This window comes from Euphorbia lathyris, chromosome 3 (genome assembly GCF_963576675.1).
Source record: "Euphorbia lathyris chromosome 3, ddEupLath1.1, whole genome shotgun sequence".
NCBI lineage: Eukaryota > Viridiplantae > Streptophyta > Magnoliopsida > Malpighiales > Euphorbiaceae > Euphorbia > Euphorbia lathyris.
This window is the reverse complement of record NC_088912.1, coordinates 85838754-85866083: the sequence shown is the minus strand read 5'-3', so window position 1 is coordinate 85866083 and position 27330 is coordinate 85838754. Positions and strand designations below refer to the sequence as shown.

At 36.2% G+C, this 27330-nt stretch overlaps 1 protein-coding gene across 2 annotated transcripts; it reads right to left on the bottom strand.

The window, feature by feature from the left end:
- Nucleotides 1-655: 655 nt before the first annotated feature.
- LOC136223110 (mechanosensitive ion channel protein 5-like) lies at nt 656-4564 on the bottom strand. 2 transcript variants are annotated; one of them, XM_066010924.1, is made up of 6 exons: nt 2917-4564; nt 2673-2796; nt 2253-2546; nt 1976-2178; nt 1589-1884; nt 656-933 (listed from the first exon to the last, which is right to left on the bottom strand). In XM_066010924.1, the coding sequence occupies exons 1-5, from the start codon at nt 4530-4532 to the stop codon at nt 1605-1607; spliced, it is 2517 nt and encodes an 838-aa protein (XP_065866996.1). In that variant the 5' UTR covers nt 4533-4564; the 3' UTR covers nt 656-933; nt 1589-1604. The 2 variants fall into 2 exon arrangements, with proteins under 2 accessions (XP_065866996.1, XP_065866995.1); XM_066010923.1 differs by having other exon boundaries at nt 1605-1884.
- Between the last annotated feature and the right edge of the window lie 22766 nt (nt 4565-27330).

Here is a 27330-nt window from a genome sequence, read left to right as displayed (position 1 = left end):
CAAAAGAAGACATCACCCAGGGCATCAAAGTCTTCGTTACCTTACCTTGGTCCGGCTAAAATAATTAATCCAAAGAAGCATTACGTTCTCTTAATTCTAAACCTTCAATTTATTATTTTACCTTGAGATTCAATTAAAAAAACCTCTCAAGTTTATTAATTCTCAACTTTCGATTAATTACTTTACCTTAGTCCAGCTAAAGTAATTAATCCAAAGAAGCATTAAGTTTTCTTAATTCTAAACCTTCAATTTATTATTTTACCTTTGTCCGGCTAAAATCATAAATTAGAAACAAAATTAAGATTTATAGAAAACCAACAAGCCACCCTAAATGGTCATTAGGTCCAATTTATGAGTTTTGATCAATCAATTTTTATCACCGTCAATATAAACGACTAATTAAATTCGAGTTGGGATTTGGTCCATCTCCAACAAGCATTAAGAATCATAAATTAGTTCTCAAATGGATAAACAGAGTTTGATCAGGTTAAACGTAATTACCATATAATTAAGATTAAGATCAGCTTTTAGCCTTAGTTAAAGAAGTTTTAGCTCATAATTAGATTAAAACTTACTTTAGACAGATAGATAATGGAGTTCATAGTAATAAAAGTACAACAAGGATTAGAAGAAACCATAATTACAATCGTCGAACGAAACTCCTTTGATGAACTGAAACCTTACTTTTATTGGATTGAACTCTTGCATCAACAACAATCTTATAACAGAAATAACAATACATAAACAAACTATTGATTCTTGAAGAAAAGAACCAGTAAACTAATTATACAGAGATGGAGAAAGAGTTTGTAGCCAAAGCTTGGTGTCTTAGGCTCGGTGTATTTTCGGATGAATCCCAATAGCTCCTTTTATAGTGAAAAGTCCTGTATGCTCCCAAAAACCGAGTCTACTGATGTTCCCCAACTGCCAAACCTACATTAATTATGCACAAAAAGTCTTTCTTCAGAATAAAAATGCATTTATGGATTACGACAATTATACACAAAAAGTCTTTTTTTCTCAGTGTCGATTGCGGCAATTATGCACAAAAAGTCTTTTTAATCAGAGTCAAAAATTCAAACTACGTTCTAGGTATTTTTAAACTTATTTTTACAAATACCTCAAAGAGATAATTAGACACCTCAATGAGTTGAGTAAAAAAAAAAAATTTCATCTGTACCTCATCGAGATGAAAATGCACTTCATCGAGGTGAATCACCTGGGCGAGGTAAGGCATCACCTCGCTGAGGTGATGCAAGTTGGGACTTCGTCCCAACTTAATATAAGTTGGGACAAGTGTCCCAACTTTTTAATAAAGTTGGAATTTTTGTTTCAATCTTTTAATAAAATTGGAATTTTTGTTCCAACTTTAATTAAGCTTAAAAATATCCAATAAAAAGACCTTTAATTTTTGAGTTGTGCCTTGATTTTACAAACTTCTATAAAAATACACGATAATTATTTAGAAGTGTAAAATGATGAAAATTCGACATGAAATTATTATTATTTCTAAAAAAACGATATAAAATAAACATAAATAGAATACGAAAACCTATAAATTACGAAGATAACAATTACCAACCGTCACCTTTATGTTTACTTACTCAGCTTGCCCAACTAGGGGGAATGTGACCAGATGAAACTGGAGGCAATGCACGGACATTGATGTCAAGAGGAAGAAGACGGTATTGCATGTCAAGCTCCCTGAAAATCTTAACTATCTCTTCAAGCAAGAGGGATCTCCTTAAAAATTTCTCTCCCATATCTTGGTGATTTATTGTATGAGAGAACCATACTGCTATCCGTATCTTATTCAGGTCTTCTAGTTCCTTGAATATGACCATCGGAGAAGGATACCAATGCTCTTTTTTATTCTCCATGTAACTATATGATAAAATTCAAGGTAACTTAGCCAATAGAGAATGAATATACAATTATATATTCAAATAAAGCTGAAATAACTATCTAAACTGACCAAGTAATTCGTTGCCTCATGAGTGCAATTTTTTCGGGTGGGGTTGCTACATGGACCAAGAACTCAACTCCATCTCCCATGTCTGGGCTACGATAGTAGTTACTGATGGCTTTGGTGACAAGAACACTGTTAGCAATTATGATCTTCTGATTATCATATCTTAGAAAAACTGTAGTTAAAATGTCCATCTCTTCAACCACCATCTGACGATATTTGTAGAAAAACAAGTTAGGCTTCTTCCTAAAGAAAGCAATAGTCCATTAACTAATTAATGTACCTGAACTCCATCGATTTCACAGCGATCACCCACATCAAAAGGGTGAATCACAAACAAGAAGATAATAGATTCGAATACTGTTTTGCATGTGTTTCCGAATATAAATGCCACAAGGACAAGTTGGGAGGATATAAACACCAGAAACTTGCTTGTTGCAATCCCTAGTATGACAAGCCAAATAACACCTACAATGCTCCCCACCACAACGTTCACTATGCGATGCAGTTTTTTTACCGCAGTTTTTGTATCATTGATCGTCAATGCAAGTGCCCTCCGTTCTCTAAAAGCATGAACCTGACCAAATCAAGTAATTTGATTGTGATTACCATAATATAAAGTTCAAATGTTACTTCAACTTTGAAAAACCAGAACATCAAATGAAGGCGAAGCACGAGGGGATGTAAAGTGAATTGTTCTTACCACCCAATTTTTCAAACAAGACTTGCTAATTTTCTTGCTTTCAGATGCTCCGTCGAAAAGACTGAAGGCCTTCAAAGCCTCGTCTTCGTGCATGAAACGCAGAATGTCCTCCAAGAAGATAAACCTTCGTATATATATGCAATTGTCAAGTTCAACAGAAACAAAATATCAGCTTATCATAACAATGGATCATATATATAGTTTGCAATTTCAAAAGGACATAGGTACATAAATTAGGAGTTACCTAGATCCCGGCTTAGCAACATTGTGAAATATTTTCTTTGCTGCAGCTTTTGCTTCAATTTCACTTCTAATCTTTGTAGCAGACTCATCATCACCATGATGACTAGTATCTCTTATTTCTTCATTCAATGTAGATAAAGCACCATATCTAACAATGTTCATCATCTTCTTCATATTCCAAGCAGAAACATTCTTCTGATTCAATTTGTGCAACTGATCGATTGTTATCCTAAGTCTACGAGAGAGTTCAGGGGCACCAATTGGAGGGCTTTTCTGCATCTTACCACTCTCTACTACTTTGGCAACTTGTGGCAATGTGCAAATAGTTGGCTGAAGGCCAGCTGGTAAAACAGCCCCTGCATTTTGCAATTTCTGTATCTCAGTTGCCAATTCCTTTTCCTTTTCCTCATCCATATTTATCTCAATCAATGGAGGACCAGAAAGTGTTTCAATCAAAAATTGATTAAACACTGACTCCTGAATCCGATCAAAGTAGGTATTTACATTAAAAGAAGATGCAAGAACCTTAACCACAAGAGTCTTCACAAACCATACTAATGTACCCACCACTAAACAAACCAGAACCTTGGTAACATATCTAAGGGTTTCACTTCTTGCTTCCCTCTGAACTTTCTTGTCAAAGAGAAAATGCCAAGCTATCAAAACAAGACCCAGCCACAGGCAATTCTGCACTGCTTTCTTTAACCCGTAAACGAAGAATAAAACTCTTTTTCTCAAGAGAAAATTCCTCTCAACGAAGAACACAATGATTCTTATAAACCATCTAGAAACTAATCTGCCACAGATTAATACTAGAACTAGTACTTCCCATTTCCATAAACTAAGTTTCCAGAGTGATCTTTTTCTTAGAAATGGAAAAGCAAGACTAGATACTAAAGTTGCAATGATTAAAATTAAACTCACCCATTCAAGCAAAACCCATATATCAAGCTTATCTTTTCTGTACTTTTCAGGAATATCTTCGTCAAATGGGTCATCCTCTTCCTCATGATCAACTCTTCCTAAGAATCCAGACCTTAATTGGCCTGATCTTACTACCACTTTCCCTGGTTTTTCAGGAGGTTCATCCGTCAATCTCGATTTCGATTTCGTCCTCTCCTTGAACAGGTTCGCTTTCTTCTTAAACGACGGCGAAGTGTTCACATCATTTCTGGAACTAGACTTCAGAAGCTCTCCATCCTTAGCTCCGGCGGCACTGTCGACATTGCTCTTTTTGGCCAGAGAATTTTTAAACTGAAACCTCCTCTTCCTCACCGACTCGTTATCCTCGTTTGTGTCTAAGGTGACAACGGACTCCGAAATCGGCGGTAAGTGCCGGTTAATAGGCGTGGTGGTATCAGTTTGAAGCTCGGCCATTTCCAAGTCCATGTCTAAGGAAAAGTCACCGTTAGTTCTTTGTTTATGCAAAAACTGACCGATAAGCTTGGAGGGAGGATCCTCCGCTGAAGTTGAAGTATGAGCAGGATTCACATAATTTTCACTCTCATTCTGTAGAGTGGGTTTATCTTTCACTTTATCACTCCGAAAATCATAGCGTGATTCCCTCCGAATCTTTCCGGCATCTTCTTGGCTGCGGTGACCGGAATTATCAGCCATCGTGATTAGATGAAAAATATGGAGAGAGTATTGTAGAATTTCCTTTGGATATAAACCAATGAAACCATGTATATATATGACCACTCCTTCAATTTTGGGCTTAATACATCATTTGCCCCCTGAACTTATCCAAAATGGTTGATTGGCCCCCTGAACTTTCAAAGTGTCTCGATAGCCATCTGAACTTGCGTAAAATGTTTACTTAGCCCCCTGAACTTGCGTAAAACGTAATCAATTGATCACTCGGTTGCAAAAAAGTAAGTTAAATGCAGAAGATGTATTCCACGTGTCTTAAAATGTTATTACATAATTTAAAAATAGAGTAAAAATGAAGTTATTACTTGATCAACTATGAACATTGTATTCTCTAATATTACAACCGTAATACCCCGATCTTGATTGTTTTACTTTTTTTAAGACGCTTGCAATACATTTTCCGTATTTAACTTACTTTTTTGCAACCGAGTGATCAATTGATTACATTTTACGCAAGTTCAGGGGGCTAACTGAACATTTTATGTAAGTTCAGGGAGCTATCGAGACACTTTGAAAGTTCAGAGGGCCAATCAACCATTTTGGACAAGTTCAGGGAGCAAATGATGTATTAAGCCTTTTGTTAAACAAAATAACTAGGATGACAAAAGATACTACTTCATCTTAATGTACATGATTTTAATGGAAATATCCGTACCTTGCAATTTTTTTATATATTAAAAAATATTATTATTTTTATAATGTAAAATGTGACATTTAAACTCAATGTGTTTTGTTCTTTAACCATTTAGTGATATGATTAAGTTATTTTATTTTTATCTATTAAGATTCAATTTGTTAAATTTTTAGATTTATGATTTATTAAATTTATATTTTGTTAAATTTATAATATTTTTTGTTTTATTTATTAATTTTTAATTGGTAAGAATATCTACGGGTAATCGCGAATTAAATGGTACAGATATGAGATACAAAAGTATACCCTTAAAATAATAAGATAGGTACATATAATTAAAAAATAAACGCGTAAAGATTTGAGATTATCACTACCCACAGACATCCTATCCGTTGCATCCCTAAAAATAAGGGATAAGGTACCAAAATAGGTTTAAAGTTTTTGGAGAAGTGCCAATTTAGGCTCAACGTTCAAAATAACACCAATATAGGCTTAACGTTTACAAAATAATATCAATTTAGGCTTAACGTTTATAATATAGCATCAATTTAGGCCTCACGTACAAAACAACACCAATATAGACTTAAAGTTTACAAAATAATACGAATTTAAGCTTAACATTTACAAAATATATACAATTTAAGCTAAACGTCATAATTAAATTAATTAAATTATATTTTTTCCTTATTAACTTTATATGTTAGAGGGCGAGCCTTGGCGCAACGGTAAAACGTTGTTGTCGTGTGACCAGAGGTCACGGGTTCGAGTCTTAGGAGCGGCCTCTTGCCAATTAAATTGGCAAGGGAAGGCTTGCCCCCAATACACCCATGTGGTGGGACCCCTCCCCGGACCCTCGCTCAGCGAGGACGTGTAATGCGACCGGGCCGCCCTTTTTTTTTTTTTTATTAACTTTATATGTTATCTTTTTTATTTAGTTCTATATTCTTATTTATTATAATACAATTAATTAAGGCTTGCCCCCAATACACCCATGTGGTGGGACCCCTCCCCGGACCCTCGCTCAGCGGGGACGTGTAATGCGACCGGGCCGCCCTTTTTTTTTTTTATTAACTTTATATGTTATCTTTTTTATTTAGTTCTATATTCTTATTTATTATAATACAATTAATTAATATTTTTGCCCATTAAGATCTTATATTTGTTTTTCATCAATGATTCCATGACTACTAAATTCCATTAACATCTGGTGGTTGACGGAAAAAACAAGAAAAGATGGAGAAGGTGGGTTCTACACCGCCGCCGCCAAGTGAGAAGTGAGAGATGACCTAGGAAATTTTCCACCGCCGCCGCCAAGTTCATTGTTTCATTTGGTTGTTCAACCGCCGCCCTATCCGTTCGTCCTCACCAGGAGAGCTGCCTTTCTCCTTTCCTTCATTCGCGGTTTGCAGTTGTGGTTGGTTCCTCTGTATCTGTTTCACTTCAATCTATTCCTCTCGATTGTTCAGAAAAGAGGAAATCTATTGCCGATCTATTTCTCTGCCTCCGCCTACTTTGATCGACTTTTTTGGAGTGAGGCATTTTGTTTTCAGTTGCCTTCTTCTATTCTTTGCCGCTGGTTCTTTGCCACTATTGTTTGAGGAGGAGGCGTTGTTCATCTCACTGGTTAGTTTTTATTTTTTCTATCCACTACTGTTGCCTGCTGTGCTGTGCTATTCTTGGTTGTTGGAATTATCTGCTGGTTTTTCTTTGTGTGTTGGTTATTGAAATTGTTATGTGAGATGTGCCGATTCCTTTGTGGTTTTCTGCTGTTATTTGGTTAAATTGTTCTTAGTTGATTGATTTATTATCAATGGCTGTGCAATCGGAAGATTATCTAGGGATTGGAGTTCTCTTCAATCCAAAGCTTAGGTATGCTTCTAGTCCTATGCTTCCTACTCTTTCTAATGTTGTTTCCAAGCCATCGTTCTCTGCGGTTCTAACTGCGAATTTACCGATTGCTCCTTCTTCGTCGGCTAAAATCTCTGATATCGGGGGATTAAAGTCGATTCGGATTTCACAAGCTGCGTATGAGAGGCGTTTGGCGCTTTGTGCGCATTCTTTGATTGGTAGGCTCATTCTTTGATTGGTAGGCTCATCCTTTCTAAAGATATGTCTCTCAAAGATTTGGGGACTTGATGTGCAATGGAGACTTATTGCAATAGGTAGAGGTTATTTTCAGGTTGTTTTGCCATCAAGGAAAGTGCATGATTTGGTGGTTGATCGAGGGGTTATTAATGTTCAGCCGGGTACATTCCGTTTGCAACCATGGGTTCCAGATTTTGATCCGTTTGCGATGAAATCAACCAACGCATAGGTTTGGGTTCGTCTTTACTCACTCCCGTGGGAATATTGGGATTCTCAGATTCTTGCGGATATTGCTAAAGGAATTGGAGGGCTTATCAGATTTGATAGGACTACCTTGGAAGGGGATTTTGGTCACTTTGCAAGAATGCTTTTGGATGTGGATATGGCCGGGGACTTGCCAACTCAATTGGGGATTGAAAGGGCGGGTAAGAATTTTTGGATTGATGTGGTGTATGAAAAATTGCCAAGTTTTTGTAAGGTTTGCTCCAATATCGGGCATATGGCATATGAGTGTAAAAAGAACAAAAAACCGGTGGAGCATCGGCCTGTTGTGCATTCTCGAAAGAATTCTCCTTCGCTTGTGAAGGATAGGAATCAAGGAAATTGTGAGTTAGCGCCAGTTTCTAATGCAATTGCCACAGTTGTTACTACTTTGCATTCCTCTGAAGTTGTTGAAGATGCAATTGCCACAGTTGAAGCTGTTATTCTTGGTTTGGTGGATCAAGGAAATAGTTTGTTTGCAGGAAGTCCTACGGGTGTTAGTGATTCAGCTGAGGTGATTGAGCGGGCTGATTCCCCGGGTAATGCGAATATCTTGACATCTAAATCTTTGTTATGGGCGGACTTAGTAGAATTGGATGGGGAACCATGGCATACTATTTGTGCGTCTCGGCCTGGTAAGAAGGTGTGTTCGGTTTCAGAGACTTCTTCCACTCGGGCTAAACGGGTCAGCAAGCCACCTGCTCGATTTAAATGAAAGTGATTTATTGGAATTGTAGGGGCCTCCTCGACCCTAATACTCAGAGGTATGTCAGGGATTTATGTAATTGTCACAAGCCTGATTTTTTGTGTTTAGCTGAACCTATGGTGAATTTTGTTTCTAGTAGTCCAAGGTTTTGGACCAGTATTGGTATGGTTTTGGTTTCTTCTAACCTTCGGGATATGCCTTCTTTATGGATTTTGCGGAGTGTTAGCTTATCTGTTTCGGTTTCTGTTCTTCGCCAACATGAGCAATTTGTGGATGTGAGTTTGGATTTTCAGGGTACTCAGCAATGCATTTGCTTTGTTTATGGCAGTATTTGGGCTAATCATCGTGCTGGTTTCTTTTCGACTCTCAATGCTTTAAAGTCTGAGGTTGGGGGACAATGGATATCGATTGGGGATTTTAATGCTGTGCTTGGGGCTCATGAAAAGACTGGTAGGCCTCCGAATTTGAGGCCGTGTCGTGAATTTAGCAGTTTTTTGGATGTGGGAGATTGGTTGGATGTCCCGACCTCTGGTTGTTTTTACACTTAGTGCAATGGGAGGCAAGGTGTTGCGCGAGTGAGTAGTCGCTTGGATAGGGCGATTATTTCTTCGGATTTTACGGAGGCATGGGATTATAATTGTGTGGGTCTTATGAAACATCATTCTGATCATCATCCATTGTTGTTTTCTTATGCGATTGCATCCCATGTTTTTGCTAGGTTTCGGTTCCAGAAGATGTGGATTGGTCATCCGGATCTTCGTTCGGTTATTAGTAATTATTGGGTTGGCTTATCTCCGCCATTGGCTCCTATGCCTCTGATTTGCTATAAGGTTCGGGGGCTCATGCAAGTTTTACGTTGTTGGAACAGAGATGTATTTGGGAATTTTAACGTTAATATTGATTCTGCTCGCACGGATTTGGATAATATTCAGCATGAGATTGAGTTGTCTGGATGGTCGTCTGATCTTCATTCTCATGAGTTGGAAGCTCATTCGCGTTTGGATATGCACTTACTTCAGAAGGAGGTTTTCTTGAGGGAGAAGAGTCGTGTGAGGTGGATTGCGGAAGGGGATCGCAACACTGGTTACTATCACAGGGTTGTTTCTATTCGCAAAGCTAATGCTGGGATTTCGGCTTTGAATATCGATGGTGGGATTACCACGGATCCTATGGTAATTTCTAATCATGTTACTGAATATTTTGCCTCTTTGTTTGCTGCTTCGACTCAAGCTCCCGTGGACTTATCATTAGTTTCTGAGGTGGTGCCAAGGATGGTGTCTGATTTGGAGAATGATTCATTAACTACTTGTCCGGAGGATTCCTTGATTAGACATACCGTGTTTAGTATGGATCCTTCTAGTTCTCCTGGTCTGGATGGTTTTACGGGTCAGTTTTTTCAATCATTTTGGGATATTGTGGGTAAGGATGTGTGCAACATGGTTCAGTGGTTTTTTCAAAATGGGGTAATTACAACTGGAATTAATTATAGTCTGATGACACTCATTCCAAAAGGGGTTGTGGCTTCTTCGGTTGAGCAGTATAGGCCGATTGTTATGAGTAATTTTGTTTTCAAGATTATTTCCAAAATTTTAGCTGACAGGTTGGCTGTGATTGCTGGGAGAATTGTCTCGGATAATCAGTTTGGTTTTATCCAAGGTCGGCAAATTCACCAATGTATTGCTTTGGCTTCTGAGGGTGTTAATTCACTTAATAAGAGGTGTTTTGGGGGGAATATGAGTTTGAAAGTGGATATTCGGAAAGCATTTGATACTTTGGATTGGAATTTCTTATTGGAGGTTCTTCAGGCTTTTGGGTTTTCTCTGACATTTCGAGACTGGATACTTAATATTCTCTCGTCTGCTCGTATTTCAATTATGTCTGCTTCGGGCAGTAACGGGTATTTTGCTTGTTCTAGGGGTGTGCGCCAAGGAGATCCACTTTCGCCTATTCTTTTTGGTTTGGCAGAAGATTTTTTGAGTAGGCTAATTTTGAGTAGAGTTTCTGATGGTTCCTTATCCTCAATGCGTTATTCTGTTTCTTCATTGTTGCCATCTCATTTATTATATGCGGATGATATTCTCATTTTTTTGTCGTGCTAGCATGGCTAATGTGAGGGTTTTAAATCCGATTTTTTCTACTTATGGGACTCTTTCGGGGCAGGTGGTTAGTTGGCAAAAGTCAGAGGTGTTTTTTGGAGATTCAGTTACCAATAGACGTCGTTCGCGGCTTGCTGGTTTGATCAGTGTTAAAATTGGTTATCTTCCTTTTAAATATCTTGGTGTTCCTATTTTCCGTGGTGCTCCGCGTGCTCGGTACTTGGCGGGAATGGCTGATAAGGTATTGAATTGTTTTTCTCGATGGGCTGGTAAATCTCTTTCTATGGCGGGGAGGCTTGCTTTGGTTAATTCTGTTGTTATGGGTGCTATGGTGCATTCGCTGATTGTTTACAAGTGGCCAGTTAGTTTGTTGTTGAGGATTAGCAGGGGTATGAGGAATTTTATTTGGACTGGGTCTTCTTCTGAAAAGAAGTTAGTTACGGTCCCTTGGCAATCTTGTTTCAAGCCTTTAAAGGAGAGGGGTATTGGGCTTAAGCATTTGAAAACTTTGAATCTTGCACTTTCAGTTAAGATGGCTTGGGGTTTGATCTCTTCTATTACACTTTGCTTTAAGACTCTTAGATCACGTTTTTTAGGGGGCTCTGGCATGCTTCGTTCTCGGGTTCTTCCGTCCACGGTTTGGGCTTCTATTAGGTGTGCGTATAGGGTCCTTCGTGATCATTCCTTTTGGATTCTGGGTAATTCGTCTGATTTGTTCTTTTGGACTTCGGAATGGATTCTTCCTCCACTTGTGGATCGTTTGGGCATCTCACTGCCATCGAACCTTTCGGCTAAAGTTTCTGATTTCTTTTCTAATGAGGTTTGGCATGACCTTCCTGACCTCCCGGATGCTCTTGCTCACCAAATTAATAATATTCAGGGCACCGGTCAGTCTGATGATATTTGTTTTTGGCGGCCTGCTAGCAGTGGCGTGTTTTCTGCTAGGCTCTTTTATCTTTGGCTACGTCCTCCTTCTGCAGTAAATGTGGTTTTTTCGGGGATTTGACGGCCTTTTACACAACCTTCTCATTCAATGGTGTGTTGGCGTGCATTTTTGGGTTATCTTCCAACGCAGGATGCTCTCCGAGCTAGGGGTTTGCAAATAGTTTCTCGTTGTCCGCTGTGTTGTTGTAATTGTGAGTCTTTGGATCATTTATTGGTTCATTGTTCGTTTGCTAAGCAGGTTTGGGCCAGCGTTTCTTTACTTTTTGGTCGTCGGCTGGATATAACGCTTTCTTTGTCAGGTTTTATTCAGCATGTTTTTGCTCATCGCTTTAGCTCTCAAATAAGATGTTTGTGGTATTGTGCAATTGTAAATGCAGTTTGGGTGATTTGGAAAGCCAGGAATGACTGTATTTTTGGTGAGCATTTTCCTAATATTCATTTGTGTTTGCGCTCTCTTTGGGCGGCTATTAGAGGTGCGGATTCTCTTGGTTTTGGCACCATTTGGAATTCCGTGGTGGAGAGGAATATTTTGTTGAATTTGGGTCTGCAGCCTAGGTACAGTTAGTGCTTTATGGCTTGGCGGGTTGTGGTGGGGTATTTAGGGATCACATGGGTGGCTCTTTGGGGTCTTATGCTTTTCCGATGGATTGTACGTTAGTGCACATGGCTGAACTCCAGGCGGTTTTATTCGCAATTTCTTATGCTTTTTCGCGTGGGTGGCGCAAGCTTTGGGTTGAGAGTGATTCTTCTTATGTTGTGCATCTGTTTCGTTCTCGATTAATGGTTCCGTGGACTATGAGGGTGGATTGGCATAACTGTTTGGAGCATATGGTACAGATGGAAGTAGTTTTTTCTCATGTGTTCAGGGAAGGTAACCAAGTTGCGGATAAGCTGGCTGATTTTGGTAGAGTTAGTTCGGATTTTTGTTGGTGGGATGGAATTCTGGATTTTTGTTTTTTTCTCCTTCGCGATAATGCTTCAGGCAGGGATTCTTTCCGTTTTGTTTAGTTGTTGTTTTCTGGATGATATGTTGTTAATTTTTTGATTTTGCTTTTAATAATATTGGGTATCTCCCAACCTTTATTCAAAAAATAAAAGTAATTGAATATCCACAATATTTCGAACACTGACATTTATTAATATTATTTTAACTAGTGTTCAAAATATTGTGGATATTCAATTACTTTTAGTTTGCATATATTACACTAGCAATGAAATTTAGGAGTCATGGAATGATTGATGAAAAACAAATATCAAGTTTTAATGGGTAAGAATACTAATTAATTGTATTATAATAAATAAGAAAATAGAACTAAATAAAAAGATAACATATAAAGTTTTTTTTTTTTGAAACAACATATAAAGTTAATAGGAAAATAATATAATATGGTTAATTTAATTGTGACGTTTAACTTAATTTGGATATATTTTGTAAACGTTAAGCTTAAATTCGTATTATTTTATAAACGTTAAGCCTATATCGGTGCTATTTTGTACGTGAGGCCTAAATCGATGTTATATTGTAAACGTTAAGCCTAAATTGATATTATGTTGTAAACGTTAAGCCTATATTGATGCTATTTTGAACGTTAAGCCTAAATTGATACTTTCCCAAAAACCTTAAACCTATTTTAGTACTTTATCCCTAAAAATAACCCATCCATCCATCACCTCCTCAATTTTACTTTTTTTTTTATAATTTCATACTTCGTTAACTTTACCCAAAAGGTGATTGACGAGGTCGACTCAGAAACTACCAAAAAAATGTGTAGGACTTTATGTAAGTTTAATAGTGTTTCTGTCTGTCGTTTTAAACAAATTCAATTCAAGTGATAATAGGGAATCAATTCTTTTAAAAAGTTGAGAGGTACCTTATACATTCAGCCAAAGAAAAGTTTGAAGCTCCAAAAAAATATCTGAATTATATGAGCACTAGGATTCCGAAAGGTCATATTCATTGATGTGTGGCTACAGGTTAAGTTGTTTCTTCTTTGTTTGGCTAGTGTTCAATAAAAAGATAGCCACGTTCACCAAAAAAAGATGAAAAGATAGCCACCCAAAATGAGGGTGGATTACATAATTTATGATTGGTCTAATATATTTTGTATGAGCTGTCCATACTTTGTTAATCACCATACTAGACACATGACAAATTGATTTAAAATAAAATAAAATTATATTAAAAATTGATTTATAATAACAGGTTACCGCTTATTAAAGAAAATTAAAGTAACACAACATAGAATACAAGAACAATGTGAACAGACAGAAAATGGATTGTCAAAATTCACAAGCTGCTAAAAAGTTGTTGAAGTTTTTCAAAACATTCTCTGTCTGTTCACATTGTTCTTGTTTTCCTATTCGACTGATAACTAGGGTATAATAGCGACGACATCTGTCTTATGGAAACTGCTAATACAGGCCTTAGATTTGTCTAACTCTTTCCTTTTAATTTTTAGTTTTACTGTTCGTATATTTTTGTGTGTTCGTTTTGTTTTTGGTTAATCACATCTAACAATTTTAAGGCAGACGTAATCGTTTATCTAACATTCTTAAGACATATTATTATTTATTGTTTTGTGATTTTCAAAAATACACACAGAACACATACAGAAGTATTGTGCTTACTCATGTGCAGAGGAGTTTTCATTTTCTGAGTTATGTTGGAATAATTATGCAAGCTGAGAAAACCATTTTCTATTGTTAAAAGTTGAAATATGATCTTATTATATCTGTGTTGTTCTTGATGTAGTAAGAAATAAATTGCTGTGTTATTGAATTTATTTATTTGTGTTGCATTGTTTGTTCAAGCAAATTAAATGTGTTTCAGCTTATAGCATTTAATTTTTCTTTTTCTCGATCTTATTTAGATTGCCATGCTGCTTTGCAACTTTAAAATGGATGAAGTGTGTGTATATTCGTGTTTCTCATCTTGTTTGGTTTGTGGTTTATTGATAATTTTAAAATTATCAACTAATTCAGCAGAGGCATAGCAGAATGAGACATGGCAAATATCAAATTAATTAATTTGTCCATGTTTTCAATTCGCCATTTTAAGGAAGAGAAAGTTATTAATTACTGTCTTGTTTCTGTTTGTTTAAACAGATTAAATTGTCATTTGACATATGTTGGTACATATACGTTAATTAAAGATGGATCCGATTTTAAGAACATGATCACTTCAAACGTTGTAAGCCTATTTGTACCAGTGGCAATGTTTAAGCCACAACGAAAGTCTAGAAAAAATTCATTGGTATGAATTTTAAGACTTGTTGATAAAAGAAAATATGTTTTCTTTAGAAATGATTATGATATGCGAAAATTTCATATTTGATATTTTCGCGCGTAAGGGTGGATTTACATTACAAATGTGAAATGTCATAAATTGACAAATCTGAGTAGTGATGTTATCTAGCCGAGTGAGACTCTGGTAGATGAACATTAGTTGTCTAGATTTAATTTATGAAAATCACTAAAAATGTAGAAATCAAATTGCGTTAAAATAAGTACGTCACAATGATGGAATCGAAGAAAAATATCATATCAATTGGTGTATATGCGGTATAAAAAGCTTCCGAATGATGAACTCGGGTAGAAAAGCTTCTGTGTGATAACACCATTAGTCAATTGATCTCAATGAGTGTCATCCTCGTTGATTTTGTAGAATCAAAGGATAACACAGCGGATCCGCTAACCTAGAGGTTAAACCGAGATGAAATTGAAAAATCATCGAAAGGAATGAGACTAAAGCCCATAGAGAATAGGCGTTATGTGAAGGAAAACCCTACCTAGTTGACTGAAGATCCCAAGATCTAGGTTCAAAGGGACAACCTAATTGCATAAACCTTGCGCGTTCACTGTGGGGGTTAAACCCTCGTCCATTCCTAGATGTAAACAGTGACACCAACGGGAAAAGGTTAAGCTATATGCTTTTAATGATACATTATGCGTCAATATTCTGAGTAAATAAATCACCTATGTCAGAGTGAAGTGGGGTCGCTTCGATGGAGACTAGTGTGGGGCCTAGTTCTCTTAAACTCTCGCACAACCAGGCGATGTTCATGATCATAACGAACATAACCATGAGAACCATACCGTGTTATGTTGGTATATGTATGGGGTATATCATCGTTTACACAAATGGCAGAATAGTTCAAAGACATCGCGACTACTAGTTAGCCAGTAAAGTAAATATACTTTCACAAGGGAAGGTTCAAGGCATATTAGCTATCTATCCTATGCAGATATCTTCTGTAGAAAGTTATCACCATTTCGTAATCGTCTCGTTTCTAATTTTATTCATGTGGGGGATTGTTGGAAAATTTTGAATAAAATTATATATTAATTTAAATACCAATAAACATCTCCTTTCATGAATAGTCGTGTTCGTTGTGTACAGTCATGTTCGTACATAAACAGTCATGTCTGTCCGTGTATAGTCGTGTTCGTTCGTGAAAAGACATATCCTTTCAAGTTCTATTTATATAGAATGGATTGTCAAATTCACAAACGGTTAGAAAAATTATTCTTTGGAATTGTTCCTGCTCTCTGTCTGTTCACATTGTTCTTGTTTTCATATTCCGGTGATAACTAGGCTACACACGGTTTGAGTTCGCTTGCATCCTGGGAGACGATTGTCAATAGCGACGACATCTGTCTTAAGGAAACTGCTAATACATGCCTCAGATTTGTCTGACTCCTCTTTTAATTTACAGTTTTACTGTTAGTATATTTTTCTGTGCTCGTTTTGTTTTTTGGTTAATCACATCTAACAATTCTATCTACCAAACCACTTTACGGAAATTGATACTATTTTATGGAAAATTTATAAAAATTTTATAAATTTCCGTAACATTTGTACAATTTTACGTAAAGTAATTATTTATTGTTAAAATATTAATAAAAATAATTTTAATTTTATCCACCAAATCACTTTAAATAAATTGTACGTAAAATAATTATTTTTAAATTATTAATAAAAAATAATTTTAATTCTATCCACCAAATCACTTTACGTAAATTGACATTACTTTATGTAAAATCCATAAAACCTTTACAAATTTTCGTAACATTTATACAATTTTACGTAAACTAATTAATTTTTGTTAAATTATTAATAGAAAATAATTTTAATTCTATCCACCAAATCACTTTACGTAAATTGACACTAATTTATGTAAAATCCATAAAACCTTTACAATCGTAATATTTGTACAATTTTACGTAAAGTAATTATTTTTTGTTAAAAATTCATAAAAAATAATTCTAATTCTATCCACAAAATCACTTTACGTAAATTAACATTACTTTACGTAAAATCCATAAAACATTTACAAATTTCTGTAACACTTGTACAATTTTACGTAAAGTAATTATTTTTTGTTAAAATATAAATAACAAATAATTTTAATTCTATCTACAATCACTTTACATAATTTGACGCTACTTCACATAAAATCGATAAAACCTTTACAATTTTTCGTAACATTTGTACAATGTTATGTAAAGTAATTATTTTTTATTAAAATATTAATAAAAAATAATTTTAATTCAATCCGCCAAATCACTCTACGTAAATTAATCCATAAAACTCTATAAATTTTTATAACATTTGTACAATTTTACGTAAACTAATTATTTTTTTTGTTAAAAATATTAATAAAAAATAATTTTAATTCTATCCACCAAATCATTTTACATATAAAACCTTTACAAATTTTCGTAACATTTGTATAATTTTACGTAAAGTAATTAATTTTCAGTAAAATACTAATAAAAAATAATTTTAATTCTATGTATCAAACCACTTTAAGTAAATTGACTTTACGTAAAATCCATAAAACCTTTAGAAATTTCTATAATATTTGTATAATTTTACGTAAAGTAATTATTTTTTTGTTAAAATATTAATAAAAATAATTTTATTTATCAATCAATTTTTATTTTATTTATAAATTTAGTAAATAACACTAATTGATTTTCGTCAAAGGTAAATATTTTACGTGAAACTCGATTTTCGGGGAATTCAGTAATACTTTAACCAAAAATAACAAATTCATATAAATTCAGTCTTACTTTACGTAAACTATGTGTATCAGTAAATGATTGATTACGTAAACCTCATATTTTTTTTTGTGAAATTAGAGAATATTTTTTGTGAAACAACAAACCTTACCTATATTAAGTCTCACTTTACGTAAATTGATACTGTTTTACGTAAAATGTATAAAACCTTCACAAATTTTTGTAAAATTTGTATACTTTTACGTAAAGTACTTATTCTTTTGTTAAAATATTAATAAAAAAAATAATTTTATTTGTTAATTAATTTATATTTTATTTATAAATTTAGTAAATAATACTAAATGATTTTCGTAAAAGGTAAATATTTTACGTGATACTCGATTTTCGGGGATTTCGTTAGTATTTTAACAAAAAATCACAATGTTACCAAAATTTAGTCTTACTTTACGTAAACTATGAGTATCAGTACATGTTTGACGTAAAGTTGATACATGTTACATAAATCTCACATTTTTCGTGAAATTATAGAATTTTTTATAAAACAATAATTTTACATATATTAACTCTTACTTTATGTAAATTGACACTACTTTACGTAAAATGTATAGAAGCTTTACAAATTTCATAACATTTGTATACGTTTACGTAAAGTACTATTTTTCTTTAAAATATTAATAAAAAATAATTTTATTTGTTAATTAATTTATATTTTATTTTATAAATTTAGTAAATAACACTAAATGATTTTCGTTAAAGGCAAATATTTTTTTTCGTAAAATTTGATTGTCGGGAACTTTAGTAATATTTTAACAGAAAATAACAACTTTAGGAAAGTTCAGCCTACTTTACGTAAACTATGTGTATCAGTACATGATTGACATAAAGTTTAACATGTTACGAAAATCTCATATTTTTCGTGAAATTTGAGATTTTTTGTAAAACAATAATTTTACGTATATTAAGTCTCACTTTACGTAAATTGACACTACTTATAAAAAAGGGTAAATTCCAAAAAAAACCCCTGTGGTTTGATGTTGTTCCAAATAAACCCTTGTGGTTTGGTTTTACAAAAAAAAAGGACCGTGGTTTCGCCGTTACCCGAAGAACGGAAATTGACTTAACACCGTTAAAAATGCTGACGTGGCAAGGGGCAGAGTTGGAAATTCGATTTTTTTTTTTAATTTTTTTTCTTTTTCTTTTTCTTTTCCTTTTTCTTTTTCTTTTCCTCTCCCTTCTTCTTCATTCTCTCCTCCTCCTTCTTCCTCCTCCTTCTTCTTCTTCATCTTCTTTTTTAAATTTCTGAAATTTTATTTTTTTTTAATTTTTCTTTTTCTTTTTTCTTTTTCTTTCTCTTTCCCTTCTTCTTCCTTCTCTCCTCCTCCTTCTTCCTTCTCTCCTCCTCCTTCTTCGTCCTTTTTCTTCTTCCTTTTTCTTCTTCCTCCTTCTTCTTCTTCTTTTTTTCTATTCTTTTTTTTTAAAATTCCCTTACTCGAAGAAATTTGGAATTTTCCCGAAATCTGGAATTTCTAGATTTCGGGAAAAAGGAAGAAGAAGAGGGATGAAGAAGAAGAAGAATGGAGGAGGGGAGAAAAAGGAAGAAGAAGAAGAAGAACAAGAAGAAGAAGAAGAAGAAGGGAAGAAAGAGGAGGAGGAGGAGGAGGAGGAGGAGGAGGAGAAGAAGAAGAAGGAGGAAAAGGAAAAGAAAAAGAAAAAGAAAAATTAAAAAAAATTAAATTTCAGAAATTTAAAAAAAAAAAAAAGCAGAAGAAGAAGAAGAAGAGGAAGAAGAAGAAGAGAGAAGGAAGAAGGAGGAGGAGAGAAGGAAGAAGAAGGGAGAGGGGAAAGAAAAAGAAAAAGGAAAAGGAAAAGAAAAAGAAAAAAAAAATTAAAAAAAAAATCGAATTTCTAACTCTGCCCCTTGCCACGTCAGCATTTTTAACGGTGTTAAGTCAATTTCCGTTTTTCGGGTAACGGCGAAACCACGGTCCTTTTTTTTTGTAAAACCAAACCACAAGGGTTTATTTGGAACAACATCAAACCACAGGGGTTTTTTTTTGGAATTTACCCTATAAAAAATGTATAAAACCTTTATAAATTTTCGTAACATTTGTATAATTTTACATAAAGTGCTTATTTTTTGTTAAAATATTAATAAAAAATAATTTTATTTATAAATTTAGTAAATAACACTAAATTATTTTTGTAAAAGGAAATATTTTACGTGAAGTTTGATTTTTGGAGAATTCAGTAATATTTTAACGAAAAACAATAATTTTACGTAAATTCAGTCTTAGAATATCATTAACTCTTCAATTTTTTTTGAGGCCGTCAACAGTCGTTTTAAGGTATTGAGTGGCCACCGGTATTAAAAAGTGTAAAGTTTGGTTGCCATACTGTTAAGAATTGAAGTTCACTGGCCATACTGTTAAAATGTTAAGTTCAGTGGCCATGGGTGTAATTTACACCATTGATTTTTGTCCCAATCTTATCTCCTCTCGATTGCGCTGTTTCAAAAATCCCAAATCCTAAACCTAAACCGTCATTCATCGCAGCTTCCAGGACCCAGCTTCCACCGGTGGGCTGGTCACCGCTGTCGCTGCTACTCACCCTCGACTGAGGCAAGTGGCAGATTCTGAATTCTGTAGGTGACTGGTCTGATTTTACATTATTATTCATTGTAATTATGATTCAAACTTGTGATTCCATTGTTGCTCATTATGCAAATACTCCACTTTTTAATTCAAAATTAATTAAAAGAATTATGAATGATGGAGTGGAATAGGGTCAAGCCAAGTATGCTGAAATTTCCTACATAATATACTTTAATACATAATTGCTATTTGATATAAAATATCTTAAAAAAAACTTCTAATGTTAAGTAGATCGACGATTACGATGTGACAATTGACATCTATTATCTGTCATAGTTTGAAAACATCTGTTGTCTCTACCTATACTGCTTCTTTTTAGGGTTAAGGTGCAAAAATATCCCTAATGTTTTGGGTCATGAGTAATTTTACCCCTAACATCTAAAATGGTGCAATTTTACCTCTAATGTTTGTAGTCAAAAGCAATTTTATCCCTAACGTTGATAAATTGGATCAATTTCAGACACTATTATAAAATACAGTCATTTTTTTCTTTATTTTGCACCAATTGCATATCAATTTGTTCTAAAAAAAGGATATAATGTTTTTTGTAATTTAATAATAAAATTTGAGGTTAATATTTATAAATTCGGTGAATTTTTTGAATTTTTTTTGTCTTATTCGTACAAAAAACAGTATATTTTTAATATTTTTTTTTTTTTTATTTTTATTTTTTTTACATCTCAAATTGACCCAATTTATCAACGATAGGGGTAAAACTGCTCTTGGCTTCTAACATTAGGGATAAAATTGCATCATTTTAGACGTTAGGGATAAAATTGCTCCTGACCCAAAACATTAAGGGCATTTTTACACATTAACCCTTCTTTTTGGACTAATTTTTTTCGTTTTTTTTTTTTGAGGGGGAAAATGCCCCCTTTGACACCCCCTCCCTACATCCGCCCTGTGTTTCTACTTGCATTCAAACTTCTGGTCTCCAAATGCATTTTAATTTGTAACTAGATAAAAGAAGAGTGCTGATTATGAACTAATTGATGTGGAGTCGAAGCAGTGGAAGTGGAATAGGTTGCGGAACTTGTTTAGCTTGGATGAAGCTAAGGAAATTCAGAAGATTCCCTTAAGCCGGTGACTACCAATGGATGAATTATACTGGTCAGGCTCGCGGTCAGGGGAGTTCACAGTCAAATCGGCTTACTGGCTTGCGGAGGCCGTTCGGAGGTGTAAGGAGGGCAGGGCGTCTGCGTCTACTGAACTGACCGATGGGTGGAAATGGATCTGGAACCTCACCATCCCGCTTAAAATTAAGCATTTCCTTTGGCGTGCGTGCAACGATGTGCTTCCGACATATCAGAAACTCCGAGAAAAAGGCGTCATGGCCCAGGCAAGTGGGAGGAGGTCCATGAACAGAATTCGACAATTGCAGAATGGTCAAGGGGAGTGGTTTGACAAGGAGGAGGATATCAGCAAAGTCGTTGAGCTCTATTTTAAAAGTATGTTTACAGCCGGGAATGTGCAGGGGGTGGATGATGTCCTTGAGAAGGTGCAATGCTCTTTATCTGACAATAGCAAGGAATTTCTGAACCAGCCATTCACAGCGGAAGAAGTTAAAGAAGCTGTTTTCCAAATCCATCCAGACAAAGCCCCCGGCCCCGACGGTATGCCCTCTCTTTTTTACCAGAGTTTTTGGGATATTGTTGGGTCTGATGTAACTAAAATGGCCTTAGATTTCTTCAATTGTGGGTCTATGCCGGAAAATTTGAACCATACTTACATCACTCTAATTCCTAAGGTTCCTAATCCTTCTAGGGTGCAGGAACTTAGACCAATTAGTTTATGTAATGTATTGTATAAAGTGTTGTCCAAAGTCCTGGAAAATAGATTGAAGAAGACCCTGAATGAGATCATTTGTGAAAGTCAGAGTGCTTTTGTGCCTGGAAGAGCAATTACAGACAACACCCTTATTGCCTTTGAAGTATTCCATTCCATGAAAACACGGCTTAAAGGCAAAAAGGGTGCTTTTGCTTTCAAGTTGGATATGAGCAAAGCATACGACCGATTAGAGTGGGCTTTTCTGGAGAAAATGATGATGAAAATGGGGTACCCGGTGAAGTTTATTATGCTGATTATGAGTTGTGTAAGGTCGACCTCTTTTTCTTTTCTAATTAATGGGCAACCTAGCGGATTTGTCAAACCAGAATGAGGAATCCGTCAGGGTGATCCAATTTCTCCTTACCTGTTTGTGTTGTGTGCAGAGGGGCTGTCAGCCCATCTAAACCAGGCAGTCCAAAGCGGACAGCTACATGGGATAAGAGCAGGGCGGGATTGTCCGGAGATTAGTCACCTACTGTTTGCAGACGATTCAGTAATTTTTGGGAGAGCAACACTAGAGGAAGGAAGAGTAGTAAAGAACATTCTGGCTGAGTATGAGAGAGCCTCGGGTCAAATGATAAACTTTGAGAAATCAGATATTTCTTTTAGTGCAGGTGTGAGCCGGGAGAGAAGAGATGCCTTTATTCAGACTTTGGGTGTGCAAGAAGTGGGACACTTCCCTAAATACTTGGGTATGCCGACCATCATTGGGAGATCCAAAAAAGCGGTTTCCACTTCCTTTTGGAACGCTTAAGTAAGAAAATACAGGGATGGGGTGAACGTCTGTTATTGAGCGGGGGAAAGGAAATACTCATTAAAGCAGTAGCCCAGGCAATACCTCAGTATCTACTGTCATGCTTCATTGTTCCTCATTCCTTCTGTCGAGATGTACAAAGTCTAATTGGACGATTTTGGTGGGGTGGGTCTCCTAATAAAAAAGTTATCCTCTTGATCTCCTGGGATAATATGTGCAGACCTAAACAGGATGGGGGGCTTGGTTTTCGATGGTTCGAATCTTTCAACTTGGCAATGGTGGCTAAACAAGCATGGAAATTAATTGCTAATCCAAACAGCCTATTTACTAGAGTGCTCAAGGGTAAATACTTCCCAAATTGTGAGTTCACTGAAGCAATAGTGGGAAATAAATGTAGTTATGTGTGGAGAGGCTTGTTTAAAGCACGCGAGATAATTGAAAAAGGCATCTGTTGGAAGGTTGGGAATGGACAGAAGATCGATATATGGAAAGCGAGTTGGGTTCCTACCTTGAACGCAAAGAAACTGATGACAAAATTGGAGGAGGTTAATATAGAAACTGTTGACAGCCTCATTGATGTGGAGTCGAAGCAGTGGAAGTGGAATAGGTTGCGGAACTTGTTTAGCTTGGATGAAGCTAAGGAAATTCAGAAGATTCCCTTAAGCCGGTGACTACCAATGGATGAATTATACTGGTCAGGCTCGCGGTCAGGGGAGTTCACAGTCAAATCGGCTTACTGGCTTGCGAAGGCCGTTCGGAGGTGTAAGGAGGGCAGGGCGTCTGCGTCTACTGAACTGACGGATGGGTGGAAATGGATCTGGAACCTCACCATCCCGCTTAAAATTAAGCATTTCCTTTGGCGTGCGTGCAACGATGTGCTTCCGACATATCAGAAACTCCGAGAAAGAGGCGTCATGGCCCCGGAAATAAGTCCTAGATGCGGATTGACGGAGGAGACGGGGCTGCACATGTTGGTTCAGTGCAGATTGTCAAAGGAAATTTGGAAGACTCTCTTCCAACATGACCGCCGATGGAAAATCAAAACAATGAGTGTAGGGGATTGGTTCGGTCAGATGCGTAATATCATGTCACGGGTACAATTTGAGCAGATTATAACAGTGGCTTGGCTGATCTGGGCAGCCCGAAACCAGCGAATCCATCGTCCTGACCTGGTGCCTCAATCTGATGCTGTGCACAAGGCGAATGAACTCATTGCTGAGTGGCGGACAGCAAGGGGGCTCGACGGGGTTGCGCAATCCCGGGATCACGATACAACATGTGTAGCGGAACAAGTAAGATGGGTTGCGCCAGCATGGGGATCTATCAAGGTTAATATGGATGCGTCGTGGTTGGACGGGCTTCCAGGAGGCATCGGGGTGGTGATCCGAGACGACCAGGGCGAGGTGATGCTGGCTGCTGCTAAACGTACGGACACCAGTTTGAATGTCGAAATTGCAGAACTGCAAGCTGCACTATGGGGCTTAGAGCTCGCTCGGGACAGTGGCTGGCGAAATGTTATGTTAGAAACAGATAATGAAAACCTGAAGAAAACACTGCAAGGCCAGGTAACAATGTTAGGAGTTGGGTCAATTCTATATTTAGATTTAATTCTTCTATCAAATGAGTTCCAAATGGTAGAATATTCTCATGTAAAATGGCCCGGTAATTCTGTAGCGCATGAACTAGCTAGGTTGGGACGAAATCTTGGGAATCCAGTTATCCAAGTTGAGGATATACCGGCTGGGATCTCAGTTTTCTGCCTACAGGATCAATGTAACTTAGCTTTTCAGTAATACAGAGGAAAGTTTTTTTTAAAAAAAAAAAATTAGTGCACCGATTACACGCACCAGCAAAAAAATTAGCATGAGTTGAGTATGAAATTTATAAAATAGAAGATGAATTAGCGGCAACAGTTGCTTTAGTTCATTAAGTCATCCCATTTGATTGTTTACTTTGATCAAGTTATTATCATTAATCACTTCTCTAATAACTGAGTTTTACTTGTTGGTCATTTATATGGTTCTTTTTTTTTATGAAAGGAAGTATTCAATACAGAAACGATCACAAACACACATCAGACCTAATACAGGGTTGTGTTTGTAAAGAAAAATACCACTGGTACCCATTCGAGTAACCACGTGGAATTTACTTGTAATTATCCCAAAAACTATAATACACAAGTTCTTGTTAACTAGTGATATATGACATCCTTTTTATTTTTAGCTCCTCGGACTGACCCTAAAACCTTTTTAAGTTTGGAGACCTAGTCCGGTTCGTAGCAATGACATTAATGTGCTATTTTGAAAACAATGTAGCTTCTTTGAACAAAGAAAATTAACAACATATGATTATTTCAGTAAGTAAAGCATCGAAAAATGAAATCTATGTTGCATATGCCTCTGCCATTGTGTTGTGATAGTATTTCTTGCTAATTATATGTATGCAATTGTTGCAAGATTGTCATCTTATACAACCATAGTCACTCCACGAACATCATCCGCTGCAATGGTAGAGGTGTTGGACAATTTTGCTCTCTATGAGATATTAATGGTGTATGGACTTACTAATTCATTTGGTTTCACCACGGTGATATTAGCATGATGGAAATTATAACGAAACCCTTCCAACTCCGAAAGTAATAATTGATCAAGACTCCGATCCAGATGCAACGGTAGTGGAGATAACCTTTGGTGATTGTCTAGGAGCTCTTCTGGATACGTTGGAACTGGAACTCAGAAAACAGGAACAGACCGAACAAGAATAAATGGGCAGAGTCGCGGACAATGTCGCTTTCTTTAAGACGTTCGCGGAACTGCCGAAAAATTACAAACAGTATGAACTCCGGTCGCCTCCAGGATAAAACAGCCCTCTGTAAATACGATTTTGTATTGCACCGTACAAAAATCGTTTCTGTCTAAACTCTCAATTTTTTTCTCAGTTTCGAAATACAGAATGAATGAAATTAAATTGTGTGTGTAATGGCAGTCTCACACCACCTATTTATACAGAAAAATAGAGCTGTTGAGCTCTGATTTACAGGAGAAGAAGGTGTGAGAAAAATCAGGAAGGTGGGGAAAGACTGGGTTTTGGAGAAGACACATTCAGAATAAAATAGACGTTATGAATAACGTTCACAAAGACTAAATCAGAGGCAATTAAATTAATAAAAATTAAAAACGAATTTAATAAAAATGTTATTATTAATTTTTTCAATAAAAAATTATATTATTTACACCACACCAACCCAACCCAACCCGGTTCGGTCGGACGGCGGCGGCGGAGCGCGCGCATGTGGTGGTCAACCAAGGAGGTAGGTCCTCACCCTTTCACAAAAGTGGGTACCCCTTAGGGCACACCCCAATCATGTGAGGACCTCATTAATAAGTATCTCCACTATGTGCTTTGAAAGCAATGTGGGATACTTTCCATCTTAAAAAATAAGTGTATGGGCTCTTTTCACAAATTAAAATTGGGCCAAGCCCAACAATCCCCCACTAGAATTTTTGAAAAACGTTTACTGAGCAGTTACCTAAGGTCAGACATAAACAGAGGTATCTTTCGATTTGAACCTTTGCGTAGTGAGTATAGTTCAGATTTTACTAGAGTGACTCGTAGTCTTGAACTCTATCTCTGATGTATATCACACAATAACCTTTTAAGAGTGTAGTTCTAGTAGCCCGTGCGTTTATGGCCATGCACGTCTATCCCGGTTTAATGAATGCTCTAGAGTTTTACCCTAAACTCATAGGAAGCAGCCTCACTTCCACATTCATATAGGTGAGTCTATCAAAAGTACTCCTATAGCTATGTACTTCATTTCAAATGGAGTATAGACTTCACTAAGAGTTTCTATTATCTCAACATCACATCGCTTCAGGATATTCATGCTTCAAATTGCATGATCTGACACATACTACAACACAACTTGTTATTACCCATTGAACCTATTTCTTGGGATCTCCAGTCTATAGGTTGGGTTACCATTGTGTGTAACTCATCACTGTAGGGCATAAGTCCCATACTCTTTGCCGTTGGACTTTCTCTCTAGCTAATCCTTTCATCAAAGGATCGGCTAAATTCTCTTCTGAGCGTATGTGATCCACTCTAACAGCTCCTTTAGTGAGTAGCTCTCTCACAGTGTTGTGCTTACGACGTATCTGTCGTTTCTTATCATTGTAATAACGATTCTGAATCTTAGCAATAGTCGCGGTACTATCACAGTGGATCAATACAGCTGGAATCGGTTTTTCCCATAGGGGAATTTCAGCTAACAGACTTCTCAACCAACCTTCTTCTTCACTAGCCACCGCTAGTGCAATCAGTTCTGATTCCATGGTTGATTGAGCTAGGATAGTCTGTTTCTTAGACTTCCATGAAATGGCACCACCAGCTATATTGAAAATATAGCCACTAGTAGCCCTGGAATCATCTGATAAGGTATTCCAGTCAGCATCAGTATATCCTTCAAGGACTGCTGGAAACCTTTGATAATGTAATCCAAGTTTCATGGTTCTTTTAAGGTATCTCATGACCCTTTCTATAGCATTCCAATGCTCCACACTAGGTCTACTAGTAAATCTACATAGCAATCCTACGACATACGCGATGTCGGGTCTAGTACAATCAGTGGCATAGCGAAGACTGCCAATTATGCTAGCATACTCTGATCGTCTTACACTGTCTCTAGTGTTCTTAAAAAGTTTTATACTTGGGTCGTAAGGTGTATATGCAGGTTTACAATCAAAGTAGTTATATTTCTTTAGAATCTTCTCAATGTAG

Coding starts and splice junctions, on each gene's coding strand:
- LOC136223110 (XM_066010924.1), bottom strand. CDS start 4,532: ATGGCTGATAATTCCGGTCACCGCAGCCAAGAAGATGCCGGAAAGATT. Junction 2,797..2,916: donor GTTGCTAAGCCGGGATCTAG/GTAACTCCTAAT, acceptor ATATATACGAAG/GTTTATCTTCTTGGAGGACA. Junction 2,547..2,672: donor CTTGTTTGAAAAATTGGGTG/GTAAGAACAATT, acceptor TGATTTGGTCAG/GTTCATGCTTTTAGAGAACG.